Below are 13,496 nucleotides of genomic sequence, written 5' to 3'. Positions count from 1 at the left end.
AGGACAGATTGCATCTAGTGCAAGCCCAGCCTTGGCTATAGAATGAATTCAAAGCCAGCCAGGGCTATATAGAAAGACCCTGACTCAGAAAAACAAAATTGCAAATGAATACACACATACACACACACGCACGCGTGCGCGCAAAACCAGAACAATCAATTACTCTTTCACAATGACTTCATATAAAAATGAGCTAGTCTACATTTCACAGTCAGTGTCCAGGGAGTGTGGGTTATTTACCCAAAGCACAGCCCTAGTTTTCTGATTGCTTTGGATAAATTCTCAATATTGGAGGAGAAGTTGAAGTTACAGGGTTAAGGAGAATTGTGAGTATATTTCTGTCCTTTAATCAAGCACTTGGGAAAATTGAAAGGTACCATCTGGGTGTGACAGTGTAACTCTGGAGGCAGAGGCAGGAAGATCTCTGTGAGTTCAAAGCCAACTTGGTCTGCATAACCAGGTCCAGGTCTCCTGAGGCTACATAGTGAGACTCTATCTAAAAAGAAGAAAAGGAGGAAGAGGAGGAAGAAGAAGCTGAAACTTAAGAGCTGGGGATGTGGCTTTGTAGTAGAATGTCCGCCTAGCATGAGTGAGGTCCTGGATTCAATCCCAAATTCTGAAAAACAAATTAACTTTATAGAAAAGTTCTTTCTGTATAGGACAAAACCCCAAAAGCCAGGGTTTCTCTGTATAGCATCCCCGACTGTCCTGGAACTCACTCTGTAGACCAGGCTGGCCTTGAACTCACAGAGATCCACCTGTCTCTGCCTCCTGAGTGCTGGGATTAAAGGTGTGCGCCACCACTGCCTGGTCTCAAAAGCCATTTTTCAAAATTAACTCAATCTTCTGGTGCAAAAGTCAAACAATTGATATTTCTGTAATCCATAAGAGAAGCCTTCCTTGTCCTGTCTGTGTAGAGAATACCATGGTTTTTGTGCTAGGAGAGTTCTGTACTGATGAATTTTTTTCTGAATATTTTGAATCCATAACTGGTTGACTGCAGGTATGAAAGGCCAGCTGAACTCTGACCTGAGGTTTGTAAAGACAGGCGAATCTGCTGTTGGGCATTGAGTTTCAAGGCTGTGTGGAAGAGTCCTTTCTTCTGGTAAATCATGGTCCTGCCCTCTCTTTCAGAGGACTGCTTTTACCTAAAGTAGCCGAAGACCGTGGTGTGCAAAGAACAGACCCTGGAAATCTGGGAAGCGGCATTTACTTTAGCGACTCACTCAGGTTTGTGTGTTCTGTACCATCCCCCACCACTCAGGCCTCCTTGCAAACTTTCTTCTCTTTCTTTAGTGAGGGAATCTCTCACCCATAAACATACCATTGAAAGTAGCCAGCTCCCTCAACATACTGTGGATGCATGGCTTCTGTGGTGAATGTGTGGGAAATTGTGTTATTTCCTTGCCAACAAACCTCTCTGCCTATGTAAACAATCCCAGTCAGACCAAATCACACCGAATTAAAAGATACCCAGGTTTAATGGGTGCCAGTGCTCCCAGGTGACCCTGGGAAAACACGGAGTGGGGGAGGAAAACCAGAACAACCATTGGAAAGGGAAAAGGGGAGACCACATGTTTATTCTCTAGGGGGGCAGTTTAAATAGCCTGTGGGAGTGGTCTTGATCCTCCCTGGGGAGGGGTCACTGTTGGGGGCTTTCTTGGAGGTGGAGTTTGGACTGAGGCAACTCTCAGGGGAGGTAGCTTTGCAATGGAACTTTCCACTCAACATTCCAAAAATGGATGCCAGGGGTCTGGGGTGAAGCCCCCAACTAACAATCCAGACTCTTTGGATAAAGGGGTGCCAAGGAGCTGAGGTGATGCTTCTGACCAAACATTTCAGACTCTTTGGATAAAGAGGGTTAAGTCTGGCTACTTCTTGCAGGCATGGGGCGATGTGGGAGAGGGGAGAGCGGGGCTCACACTCAGCGAGAGGTGTGGCTGGAAAGGCATCTGGTTTACTGTCATCCTGGAGACGTCAGACATCTGTTCCTTGAGGGAGATGAGAAGGCAGGTGGCTAGAAGAAAAAACACTGTTATTACCCATCTTGTTTGTACCAACAAAGATGAGTGTGCCAGGACGAGGAGCAGATAGGCCCTCTATGGTGGCATCTTGGAAAACTGGAGGGTGGAGGGTCCTGACTGCTGGACAGGCCAAGTGTCCTGAGTAGTGTGTAGTGATGAGGCGAGCAAGCCTGCTTTTCATGCCACCCGGCTCCCGCATGGCTAGCTTTACACCCGAAATAACAACACACAAACTGTATTCTTTTAAACACTGCCTGGCCCATTAGCTCTAGCCTCTTCTTGGCTAACCCTCACATCTTGATTAACCCATTTCTATTAATGTGTGTAGCACCACAAGGTCGTGGCTACGTTCGTCCGTCTAGGGTCGGAGAATCATGGCGACTGCCTGAATCTGCTTCTTTCTCCCAGCATTCTGTTCTGTCTACTCTGCCTATCTAAGCTGCTGTCCTATCAAAGGGCCAAGGCAGTTTCTTTATTAACCAATGAAAGTAACACATAGACAGAAGACCCTCCTACATCAGTAGTGCCTGCTTGAACATGGAGAGATGGTACCAGCATGGGTGTCCCAGCTGAGGGGGGTGGTGAGGATTACTGTGTGAGGTCCTGTCCACCGAGGTTCAAGAGACCTAGGAACTAGCTGTTTGAGGAGTACTCTTGTGTCCTGGGGGGGAATGGAGAGGGTTCAGGGGCATTAGGGTCCACTGGTGTGGGGGCAGGGAGACAACTGTCAGCATGTGGACGGAGAAGGGACCTCAGAAGGAAGTAGGGTAGATACCCCACCAGTGCAGGAGTTTGGGCTGGGAGATGATGATTAAGGAGAAAGGGCCTGCCATAAAGGAGCTTGAAAGGGCTCAGACCTATGGGGGAACATGGGGTGGCTCTGAGACGGGTAAGGGCAATGAGGAGAAGGGAGGGCCAAGATAACCTGAGTTTGCCAAGCAGTGATGGCTCACGCCTTTAATCCCAGCACTCGGGAGGCAGAGGCAGGTGGATCTCTGTGAGTTCGAGACCAGACTAGTCTACAACAGCTAGTTCCAGGACAGGCTCCAAAGCTACAGAGAAACCCTGTCTCAGGGTGGGGGAGGGGGAGCCTGAGTTCAATGGAGAGCTTGACTAGCTGTTGTTTGATGAGTCCGTTGGCCTTTTCCACCTTTCCCAAGGATTGTGGGCAGCAGGGGTGGTGGAATTTCCAGAGGTTGAGAGCTTCTGACACAAGCTCTGTGACCCTGGAAATGAAGGCTGGGCCATTGTCCATTTGGACGGTCTGTGGGACGCCAAACCGAGGAGTGATGTGGTCCAGGAGTACCTGAGCCACCACATCTGCCATTTACCTAGAGGCCAGAAATGCTTCTGTCTACAAGTGTTAGGAGATAACTGAGCTTTTTTTTTTTTTTTTTTTTTCGAGACAGGGTTTCTCTGTGGTTTTGTAGCCTGTCCTGGAACTAGCTCTTGTAGACCAGGCTGGTCTTGAACTCACAGAGATCCACCTGCCTCTGCCTCCCAAGTGCTGGGATTAAAAGCGTGCACCACCACCGCCCGGCGATAACTGAGCTTTTTATGAGTAGGCATATGGGTGAAACCAACCTGCCAATCTTGGCCCTGTTGGTGTCCACGAAGCTGATACAGAGACTGACATATATGGAGAGCCCCCTGTGAATTGGCCTGGGTACACGTCTGACAGGAGGAGTCAACCTGTGAAATACGATCTCAGAGATGGGTAGGGTCAAAGAGGGGCTCTAAGAAATGGAACAAAGCTTTTTTGTCCAGCAGTTAGGACCTTCACCCTATGTGGGGCCTATGTGTAAAGTCTGGTGGATGTCTGAAATGATCGGCAACACCTGGTCTTGAAGAAGAATGAGACGGGGGGGGGGGGGCTGCAGATGGCTCAGTGGTTAAGAGCATTGCTTGTTCTTCCAGAGGTCCTGAGTTCAATTCCCAGCAACCACATGGTGGCTCCCCACCATCTACAGTGAGATCTGGTGCCCTCTTCTGGCCTACCAGTATACATGCAAGCAGAGCACTGTATACATAATAAATAAATCCCCCCCCCAAAAAAAAAAGAAGAAGAAGGATGAGATGGTCTTTAAGGCAAAGTAGGACTGGCTGATGGTGAGTAGCAACATCAGGAGTGGAAGTGTCCCATACTTGGGGATCAGAGAGAGTAGGGACAGAACAGTCTGGGATGGGAACCTGAGAGGCTGTTAAAGTGAGAAGAAAGTGTGACTCAGGAGAGAGTGTGGGAGCCAAAGTGAGTGTGGCCCTGAAGCAGCTGAGAATATCTCAACCCTGTAGAGGTGCAGGGTAAGCAGGTGCGACTAGGAAGGAATGAGAAAAGAATCATTCTGTAAGAATGCAGGTCAGTGACAGGGTCTTAAGTGGGAAGGAGCGGGTCCTGTCTACCCCCGTGACTGAAATTGTGAGATGTTAAAGCACAGTGGGTAGCTCCCGTGTCCAAAAGAAAAGTAATGAACTTACCCGCTACTTGCAGCGTTACCCTAGGCTCAGAGAGAACAATGGGAGTCACCAAGTCTGGGCCACATCAGTCCTCTGCCAGGCCAAGTAGTTTGAAGGCTGGCATAGAGGACAAGCCCGCATGGAGGCATTGTGATTTCCAGTGTCCAGGCTGCTGGCAAATAGGGCATGGCCTCATAGGCAGCGGCGGTCCAGGGCAGTACCTTGCCAAATAGCCATTTAGGCCACATTTGTAGCTGCCTCCCGGCAAGGTTGACTTAGGCTGAGCTCTGGCTGGATAGAGCCTCATAGTCAACTTCCCTGTCCCCCTTCTGGGGGTCCTGGTGGCCTCAGCAACTTCTAGGGCTTAGGCTTGGAGCATTGCTGCAACCTCGTCTGTCGGGAGGACTCGGCTGCCTCTTCTCAGGGATTAAAAACTTTAAAGGTCATTTTTACCTGTATGGGGGTTTGGAGACCCTTTTTATTTTTTTTTTTTTTTTTTTTTTTTTTTTTGAGACAGGGTTTCTCTGTAGCTTGGAGCCTGTCCTGGAACTAGTTCTTGTAGACCAGGCTGGCCTCAAACTCACAGAGATCCACCTGCCTCTGCCTCCCGAGTGCTGGAATTAAAGGCGTGCGCCACCACCGCCCGGCTTAAATTTTTTTTCTAATATTTGGTGCTGACTGAGAAATGAAATGGGTAGCCAGGACCGTGGCTCCCACTGGGGAGGCTGGGTTTAGTCTAGTACATTGAACCATGGTCTCTTGTAATCAGTGTAAAAAAATGACGGGGTTTTTGTCAGCTAGCTGTGTGATTTCCCAAAGATTATCGAAATTAACTATTTTTTCCTGAGACCATCTCTGTACCATGATGTCCCGCCTCTGTGGCCCGTTTTGGCCTGGTTGATAATCCCAGTGTGGTTCTGTGGCTGGCACGGCCACTTCCCCCACAGGGACTGTACTTTCCACTAGGTGGGTCTCATCTGCGTAATGTCTAGCTGCTACCTGAATTCTACTTTGCTCTTCAGAAGTGAGAGTAGAGGCCTGGCTGACAGAAATCGTGCCAGGTTAAATCATAGGCCTGGGACAGATAGCGAAACTCCTTAATATAAACAGAAGGATTAGCAGAGAAGGAACCCAACCACTTTTCTGCCCCCTTGGGAGGTAGCAGGAGCTGATGGCATCATTAAAGTCCATGTCCCCTTCTCTCTTCCGGACCTCTCTCAGACAGAAAACATCTAATTCCTCAGAACGTCACTGTGCAAAGTCAGGCAGGTGCACATCTCCTGCCCGACTTTTCACAGTGATGTTCTAACTTGTATCTTTGGAGATGCCACAATGGTGGTAAACTTTGGAAGGCTCTCCTTGGGAAGTCTTTTAACAATACAGGCTTGAGTATCCCTTGTCTGAGGAATTAGACGTTTCTTTCAGATTTGTTGTCTGGGTTTCTGTCCTGCCCAGTTCCCGCAATCGTTAAGTCCCAAAGAGATTGCACAGAGGTCTACATTAGTTATAAACTGATTGGCCCATTAACTCAGGCTTCTTATTAACTCTTATAACTTATATTGGCCCATTATTCTTGTCTATGCTAGCCACATGGCTCGGCACCTTATTCAGCAGGGCAGTCACATCTTGTTTCTTCTGTGGCTGGGTCAGGACTGCAGACTAGGACTTCCTTCTTCCCAGAATTCTCCTGTTCTCGTTGACCCATCCCTACTTCCTATCTGGTTGTCCCGCCTATACTTCCTGCCTGGCTACTGGCCAATGAGTTTATAACTAATGTAGACCTCTGTGTGATTTCTTTGGGGCTAAACAGCTGTGGGAACCGGGTAGGACAGAAAACCCCCACCAACACAGATTTGAGATTATTTGTGTTTACACGATGACATCATCTTTGGGAACACCCAAATCCACACGTGACATTCATTCATGCTTCATCTTCACCTGATCAGTGTAGCCTGCTGGTGATTTTATACACCGTGTTTAGTGCGCCCACCCTCAGACTGCAACCATCACAAGGTTAGGGCAGAATTTTCCATCTGTGGCGTCACACCAGGGCTCAGCGGTTTCCATTTCAGAGTTGTTTGAGCCCTTGAGTCACAGTTTTGGATTTGAGACTCCCAACCTGTTTTTTATGCAAACCTCTGCTTCTTTCCCTCTCCGTGCAGAACAAGCATTAAGTATTCACACGCGGGAGAGACAGATGGCTCCAGACTCCTGCTTGTCTGTGATGTTGCCCTGGGAAAGTGTATGGACTTATTCAAGAAGGACTTTTCTTTGACCGAGGCACCTCCGGGCTATGACAGTGTGCATGGAGTTTCGAAAACAGCCTCTGTCCCCACAGACTTTGAGGTACTTTATTTCGGGAAACATGCAGACCTGGGGTTGTGGGTCAGTAGCCAAGCCCTTGCGGAGCACTTAAGAACAAATCGAACAATCGGGCAAACAACAAAAAAAGCCAAAACAGACAAAATGGGCCCCAAATGTGCAACCCACCAGCCCCAGGGGGTTGTTTCTATTTTTATTAAATAGGTTTTCATTGAAGTCATGCCCATCTATCTACCACCCCAATTCAGTCTTTGCTAAGTTAACGAATACGAGATTCTGCCTCTCCGGGAACCTCTGGCTGCTCTTTTCTTCTTCACCTCCTGTCAATTCCCATTTGCTCTAGGATGACGAATTTGTTGTTTATAAAACCAGCCAAGTTAAAATGAAATACATTGTTCAATTTCGCATTCCTGGAGACCGAATAAAGGACTTCCATCCTGATGAAAATACTGAATTAGAGGAACACAGAGCTGAGCCTTCAAATGTTTCAAAGGTTGAAGGTAAGACAAATTTCTTGAGTGCTATTTTATGAGATAATATAAAATGGAATTTTTTTTCAAAAGCATTTATATTCATGTTTGGTAAGCAGCACCCATGATCTCCTATTTCCTTTATCTTTTTTTTTTTTTTTTTTTTGGTTTTTCGAGACAGGGTTTCTCCGTAGCTTTTGGTTCCTGTCCTGGAACTAGCTCCTGTAGACCAGGCTGGTCTCGAACTCCCAGAGATCCGCCTGCCTCTGCCTCCCAAGTGCTGGGATTAAAGGCATGCGCCACCACCGCCCGGCCTTCATTTTATCTTTTATCTTGAACATATAAAAGATGAAGTGATCTCAGAATCCCCCACTTTGTCACTAGCATGCCTAAATTTGGGGATTGTGGTGACACCCCTGCAGGCTTTATAGCAGGCAGGGAAAAGGGCATCCATGAAGAGATAAGAATGAAACTCGGCTCAGCCCAATTTTATTGTAACCAGTGCTGGATAACTACTTCTAGAGTCTGGCCCAGATCATTTTACTTTAGCCATATTTAAGCCCAGCACTATTTTGGAAAAAAGTATTCAGATAACAATTAACTCAGCCCCAAGTGTGCAATTTTTTTTAATTTATTTATTTTTTTTTGGATTTTTTTGAGATAGGGTTTCTTCGTAGCTTTTTTGGTTCCTGTCCTGGAACTAGCTCTTGTAGACCAGGCTGGCCTCGAACTCACAGAGATCCGCCTGCCTCTGCCTCCCGAGTGCTGGGATTAAAGGCGTGCGCCACCACCCCCTGGCTCCAAGTGTGCAATTTAAAACATGTTTGCATTGAGATTCCTGACAAAGTACAGCCGACTTCTTTCACAAGGAAGGGGACTGTTGACTCAGAGATGGTGCCCAGGATTTAGGGTCTATGGAGCTTTACTGAGGTAAACATAATTCCTGTGGTGTTGGAATTGGCCTGGCCCTATGATAACATAGAAGTCACTGTTAGGTATATTTCTTAAGACCAGCCTCTCCGCTGACACAAATAATTCCAATCAGACCAAATTGACCGAATAAAGATGCCCATGTTTAATGCAGTGTTCCCGGGTGGTCCAGGAAAGTATGGTGAGGGGAAGAGTGCAGGGGAGACCATGCGAAACCTTGAGACCACATGTTCCTTTTCTGGGGGGCAGCCTAAATAGCCTGTGGGAGTGGTCCTGACCCTCCCTGGGGAGGGGTAACTCCTTGGTTGGCTTTCCCGGAGGTGGAGTCTGGACCAACGTGACTCCCAGGGGAGGGGGCTTGAAATGGAGCTTCCTGCCAAGGATGGGTGCCAGGGGCTGGGGTGACACTTCTAACCCAAACATCCCAGAGCCCTTGGATATAGGGGTGTCAGGGCTGGGGTCTGACTTTTGACCAAACAGTCACTTAGGCTGTTGTGAAGCATGAATGGCCTCACTCATAAGAGTGGGTTTATGGTTTAAAATCAATGCTCAAGATGTAGGGGGAAAAGGCCTTGGATAAGTAAAAACATAAATTCTGGGAGATGCGGGCAGATGTTGTCTCATCAGACAGCAAAGGACCACCAGGTTGTAAAAGACATCATTTCTAGCCTTCCAGGAAGAGCAGCTTCACACCTCATTCCCTTGAAGAGGTAAACTGTGTTCAACTTTCCCGGCTTCTCCAGTGTTTATCTGTGTGCACAAGGCTCTTCGTTCTCTACAGGGGATGACTTAATAATGTAATTCATTTTGTTGCAATAACAAAATACTATGTGCTTTTTTTAGTTATGAGATATTTAATCGCTGCACCATTCTTTACTTCATCATACAGATCTGCTTAAATTATATATCTGCTCTTGGTTTAAATTTGGTCAATCAGGCCGGGCGGTGGTGGCAGACACCTTTACTGCTAGCACTTGGGAGGCAGAGGCAGGCGGATCTCAGTGAGTTTGAGGCCATCCTGGTCTACAAAGTGAGTTCCAGGACAGCCAGGGTTACACAAAGTATTCCTGTCTTGAAAAAACAAAAGAAAAAAGAAAGAAAGAAAGAAAGAAAGAAAGAAAGAAAGAAAGAAAGAAAGAAAGAAAGAAAGAAATCAGTCAATCAGGAGCTGGAGAGCTGGTTGAGGGGTTAAGAGCACCAGCTGTTCTTCCAGAGGGCTTAGGTTCTATTCCAAACACCCACATAGCAACTCACAACTAACTCTGGTCCTAGAGGATACAATGCCCTCCCTGGCCTACACAGACCAGGGACACACATGGTACACAGACACGCATACAGGCAAAACACCCACACTTTTAAGATAAAAATGTCTTAAAAGTTTGGTAGATTATATACATCCAGAAATTCAGCCACTTCTTTTAGATTTTTCAAATTTAATGATAAGTATTTTTTTCTTTCTTTTTTCTTTGTTTTGTTTTTTTCAAGAGAGTGTTTCTCTGTGGTTTTGGACCCTGTCCTAGAGCTAGATCTTGTAGACCAGGCTGGCTTCAAACTCACAAAGATCCGCCTGCCTCTGCCTCCTGAGTGCTGAGATAAAAGGTGTGGGCCACCACCGCCCAGCTGGCATGAATTTTTTAAGGTATATCGTAGTGACTTTGAATTCCATTAGTAACTATCTTTCATCACTAATTTTATTAATTTGAGTTTTTCTGTCTTTCTTCTAGTTAGTTTATCTGTCTTAACAAATATCAGAAAAATTAAAGGATTCCTTGTGTTCTACCTTACCACAGTGGGATAGAACTATATCAGAGAGCTGGATGGACGACTTAGTACTTAAGAGCCCTGGCTGCTCCTCAAAGGGTCTGGATCCAATTCCAGTGTCCACATGGCAGCTGACAACCATCTGTAACTCCATTTTCAGGAGACCCTACCCCCTCTTCTGACCTCTGTGGGCATCACACACTCACTTGGTACATAGACATACATGGAGGCAAAACACCCATCATATACATAAAATTAAAATTTTTAAATAATTTAAAAGTAGAAACAGAAAGTGATACAAAGAACCAATGAGCCGGGCGATGGTGGTGCACGCCTTTAATCCCAGCACTCGGGAGGCAGAGGCAGGCAGATCTCTGTGAGTTCGAGACCAGCCTGGTCTACAACAGCTAGTTCCAGGACAGGCACCAAAAACTACAGAGAAACCGTGTCTTGAAACCCTCCCCCCCCCCCAAAAAAAAAGAAGAACCAATGAAACAAAGAGTTGTTTCTTTGGGAAGAAGAGCAAGTTAGGTCCTGTTTTGGTCTCCAACACAAATAAATAAATACTTAAAAGAATTATTAATGTGTGTGTGCACGTGTGTGTACATATTTCAGTACATGTACACGTGTGGAGATCAGAAGACAAACCATTTGAGTAGTCCTTTCCTTCTTGTATGGGCCGTAGGGATCAACTTCAAGTTGTCGTTGGGAGCAATGAGCGTGCTCACTAGCCCAGTACAGTACTTCTTTAACAAAACAGGAAAGTAGAAATGCGTTTGAGAATGCTGTTCTCACTGGGTTTGTGTTTCCTAACTGAGTATTAAAAACAGTAGTGGCTTTGAGTGTAGCTCATTTGGTAGAGAGCTTGCTTCACATGGATGAAGCCCAGGGCTCACTCCTGAGCACTGCCACCACAAAAGCAAAAAGACAAACAAGGAGGCTGGGGAGATGGCTCAGAGGCTAAGAGCCCTGACTGCTGTTCCATAGGACCCAGGTTCAATTCCCAGCTACATGGCAGCTCACAACTGACTATAACTCCAGGATCCAACACTCTCCCTCATACAGGCAAAACATCAATAAAATCAAAATAAATTAATTTAAAAAAAAATCAGTCACTCAGGGCTGGAGAGATGGCTCAGAGGTTAAGAGCACTGACTGTTCTTCTAGAGGTCCTGAGTTCAATTCCCAGCAACCACATGGTGGCTTACAGCCATCTGTAATGAGATCTGGTGCCCTCTTCTGGCCAGCAAGCATACAGACAGACAGAACACTGTATACATAATAAATAAATAAATCTTTAAAAAAAGATCAGTCACTCATAGTGATATTTAAAAAAAAAAAAAAAGACAAAACAAAACCCAACTAAAGTAGCAGCTGGATGTGGTGGCACACTCCTATTACCCCAGCACTTGTGAGGCTGGGGCAGGCAGCTTTCCAGTTTGAGAGCAGACTAGGCTAGCAACATAGGAAGGTCTTATCTTAAACAAAAACTCATAGAATACTATGAATATAATAGTATTTTCCATCTTTCTCAAACTGTAATGTCTAAACAATGGAGTGAGTCATAGGGATGAAGGTGATAACAACAGAGCCGTGCCTGCTTTCAGGCTGACATTGTGTTTATAACCTGCAGATTTCCAGTTACCAGATGACAAGCCCTTCACCAATGTCAAAGCTGGCCTTCAGGACAAATCTGCGAACTCTATCCCTCTTGACAGTGTTCACATCAAAGGAAGAATAATAGACTTTGTAGCTCAGGTATGCGTTTTGTGGTTTTATGACATGGAATTAAATGAATATGAGTCACAAATAAGAATGTGGTTGCGGAGGGCGGTGGTGGCACACGCCTTTAATCCCAACACTTGGGAGGGAGAGGCAGGTGGACCTCTGCGAGTTCGAGGCCAGCCTGGTCTACAAAGGGAGTTTCAGGACAGCCAGGGCTACACAGAGAAACCGTATCTCAGAAAGAAAAAAAGAATTTGATTACAGCTGGGCAGTGGTGGCACATGCCTTTTATCCCAGCACTCAGGAGGCAGAGGCAGGTGGATCTCTCTGATTTCAAAGCCAGGGAGGTCTACAGAATTAGTTCTAGGACAGCCAGGTCTACACAGAGAAACCCTGTCTTGAAAAACAAAAACAAAACAAAACAAACAAGGGGCTGGAGAGATGGCTCAGAGGTTAAGAGTATTGCCTGCTCTTCCAAAGGTCCTGAGTTCAATTCCCCAGCAATCACATGGTGGCTCACATCTGTAATGGGGTCTGGTGCCCTCTTCTGGCCTGTAGGCATACACACAGACAGAATGTTGTATACATAATAAATAAATAAAATTTAAAAAAAAGCAAGCAAACAAAGAATTTAGTTGAAGTTATATAAACTAAATGAAATACATATGTCACTTGTTTAAGGAATAATAGAAAGGAATTTTTTTTTATTAAGTACTTAATACATACTTTTTTTCAAATATTCTATCTACAGTTGGTTGAACCCATCATGGAATTAGCATCCACGGGTATAGAAGACCAATTATATATTATTATAAAATCTACTCATCTAATGCATTTCCCACTTAGATTTTTAGCTTATCATGGATTTATTAGAACACGGCCCCCCATCGTAGGGCCAGGACTGTCTGTGCCCCAGAAGTTCCCAGCCACATGACACTTGGGAGGCAGCAAAATTCTTAGCACGAGAGGGGCTTTTTGACTTCTACTGCTTGGTCACATATAACTGTCTAAATACGCAGCTGGTGTACCGGGCCAGTGGCATGAACAGGTCCGCTGTGGGGTAGAAAGCATCAAGCCTGGAAACCAGGCTTGTGAATTTGGGAGGCCTGTTGAAAAGTTAAGGGGTTTAAACTGTGCTCAGTGGGGACACCTGTAATGCCGGTGTCAGAGCCTGCTCCAACAAAATCAGCTGGGGTATCTGGGTAGGGGCACAGGGATTTAGGAAATGACAATTGAAAGAAATTGATATGGAAACCATGGGATAGATTTGGAGGACTGCCAACTTACTCTAGACAGCCTCGAGTTTATTTTTCAGCCGTCTCAAAGCAGATCAAAGAACAGCAGAATCAGTTGACCCCTTCCCTGCACTGACTTTGAGAGACAAGTAGCCTCATTACCAATCCCATGAGTCCTGGTAGCAGCAAACAGTTTCTGTTTTTTAACTGGATGTACCTGTGGCTGGCATTCAACAGTCTGTATCTTAATAGATAATGTGTTCTCTCACGTGGGCAAAAGTGCTCTTTCCCATGGGCTTGATCAGAATTTTCTGACAGCCCTCAAGGATACCGGAGCAAGCAGAGCAGACTAGCTTGAGCTCAAATGACTGTTAAGTCAGAATGGACGTCAGGTGGAAACTGAGTCACTTATGGGCTGCCACAGCCTAGTCCTTGGTAGGTGAAGAAGAAGAAAGGCCGGACAGTCCCAGGTTCAAGGTCAGCTCCAGGTACAAGTTCATGGCCTCCCTGGGCTACACGCGACCCTGTCTCAAAAAAAAAAAAAAAAAAAAAAAAAGAAAAACACAAAACCATTA

General features: G+C 45.9%; 1 protein-coding gene across 1 annotated transcript in view; it reads left to right on the top strand.

The window, feature by feature from the left end:
- Parp4 (poly(ADP-ribose) polymerase family member 4) overlaps positions 1–13,496 on the top strand; it is a 97,791-nt gene that overhangs the window by 31,350 nt on the left and 52,945 nt on the right. The window contains exons 12-15 of the mRNA XM_050129099.1: positions 1,135–1,230; positions 6,641–6,824; positions 7,144–7,300; positions 11,595–11,781. Of these exons, the coding sequence (XP_049985056.1) occupies positions 1,135–1,230; positions 6,641–6,824; positions 7,144–7,300; positions 11,595–11,781 (624 nt within the window). The remainder of the gene's footprint in view (positions 1–1,134; positions 1,231–6,640; positions 6,825–7,143; positions 7,301–11,594; positions 11,782–13,496) is intronic.

This window comes from Alexandromys fortis, unplaced genomic scaffold, assembly GCF_014885135.2.
Source record: "Alexandromys fortis isolate MF-2015 unplaced genomic scaffold, M_Fortis_MF-2015_v1.1 scaffold_308, whole genome shotgun sequence".
In the NCBI taxonomy this organism is placed as follows: domain Eukaryota; kingdom Metazoa; phylum Chordata; class Mammalia; order Rodentia; family Cricetidae; genus Alexandromys; species Alexandromys fortis.
The sequence above is the reverse complement of the archived record's forward strand: the minus strand, read 5'-3'. Positions and strand labels throughout refer to the sequence as shown.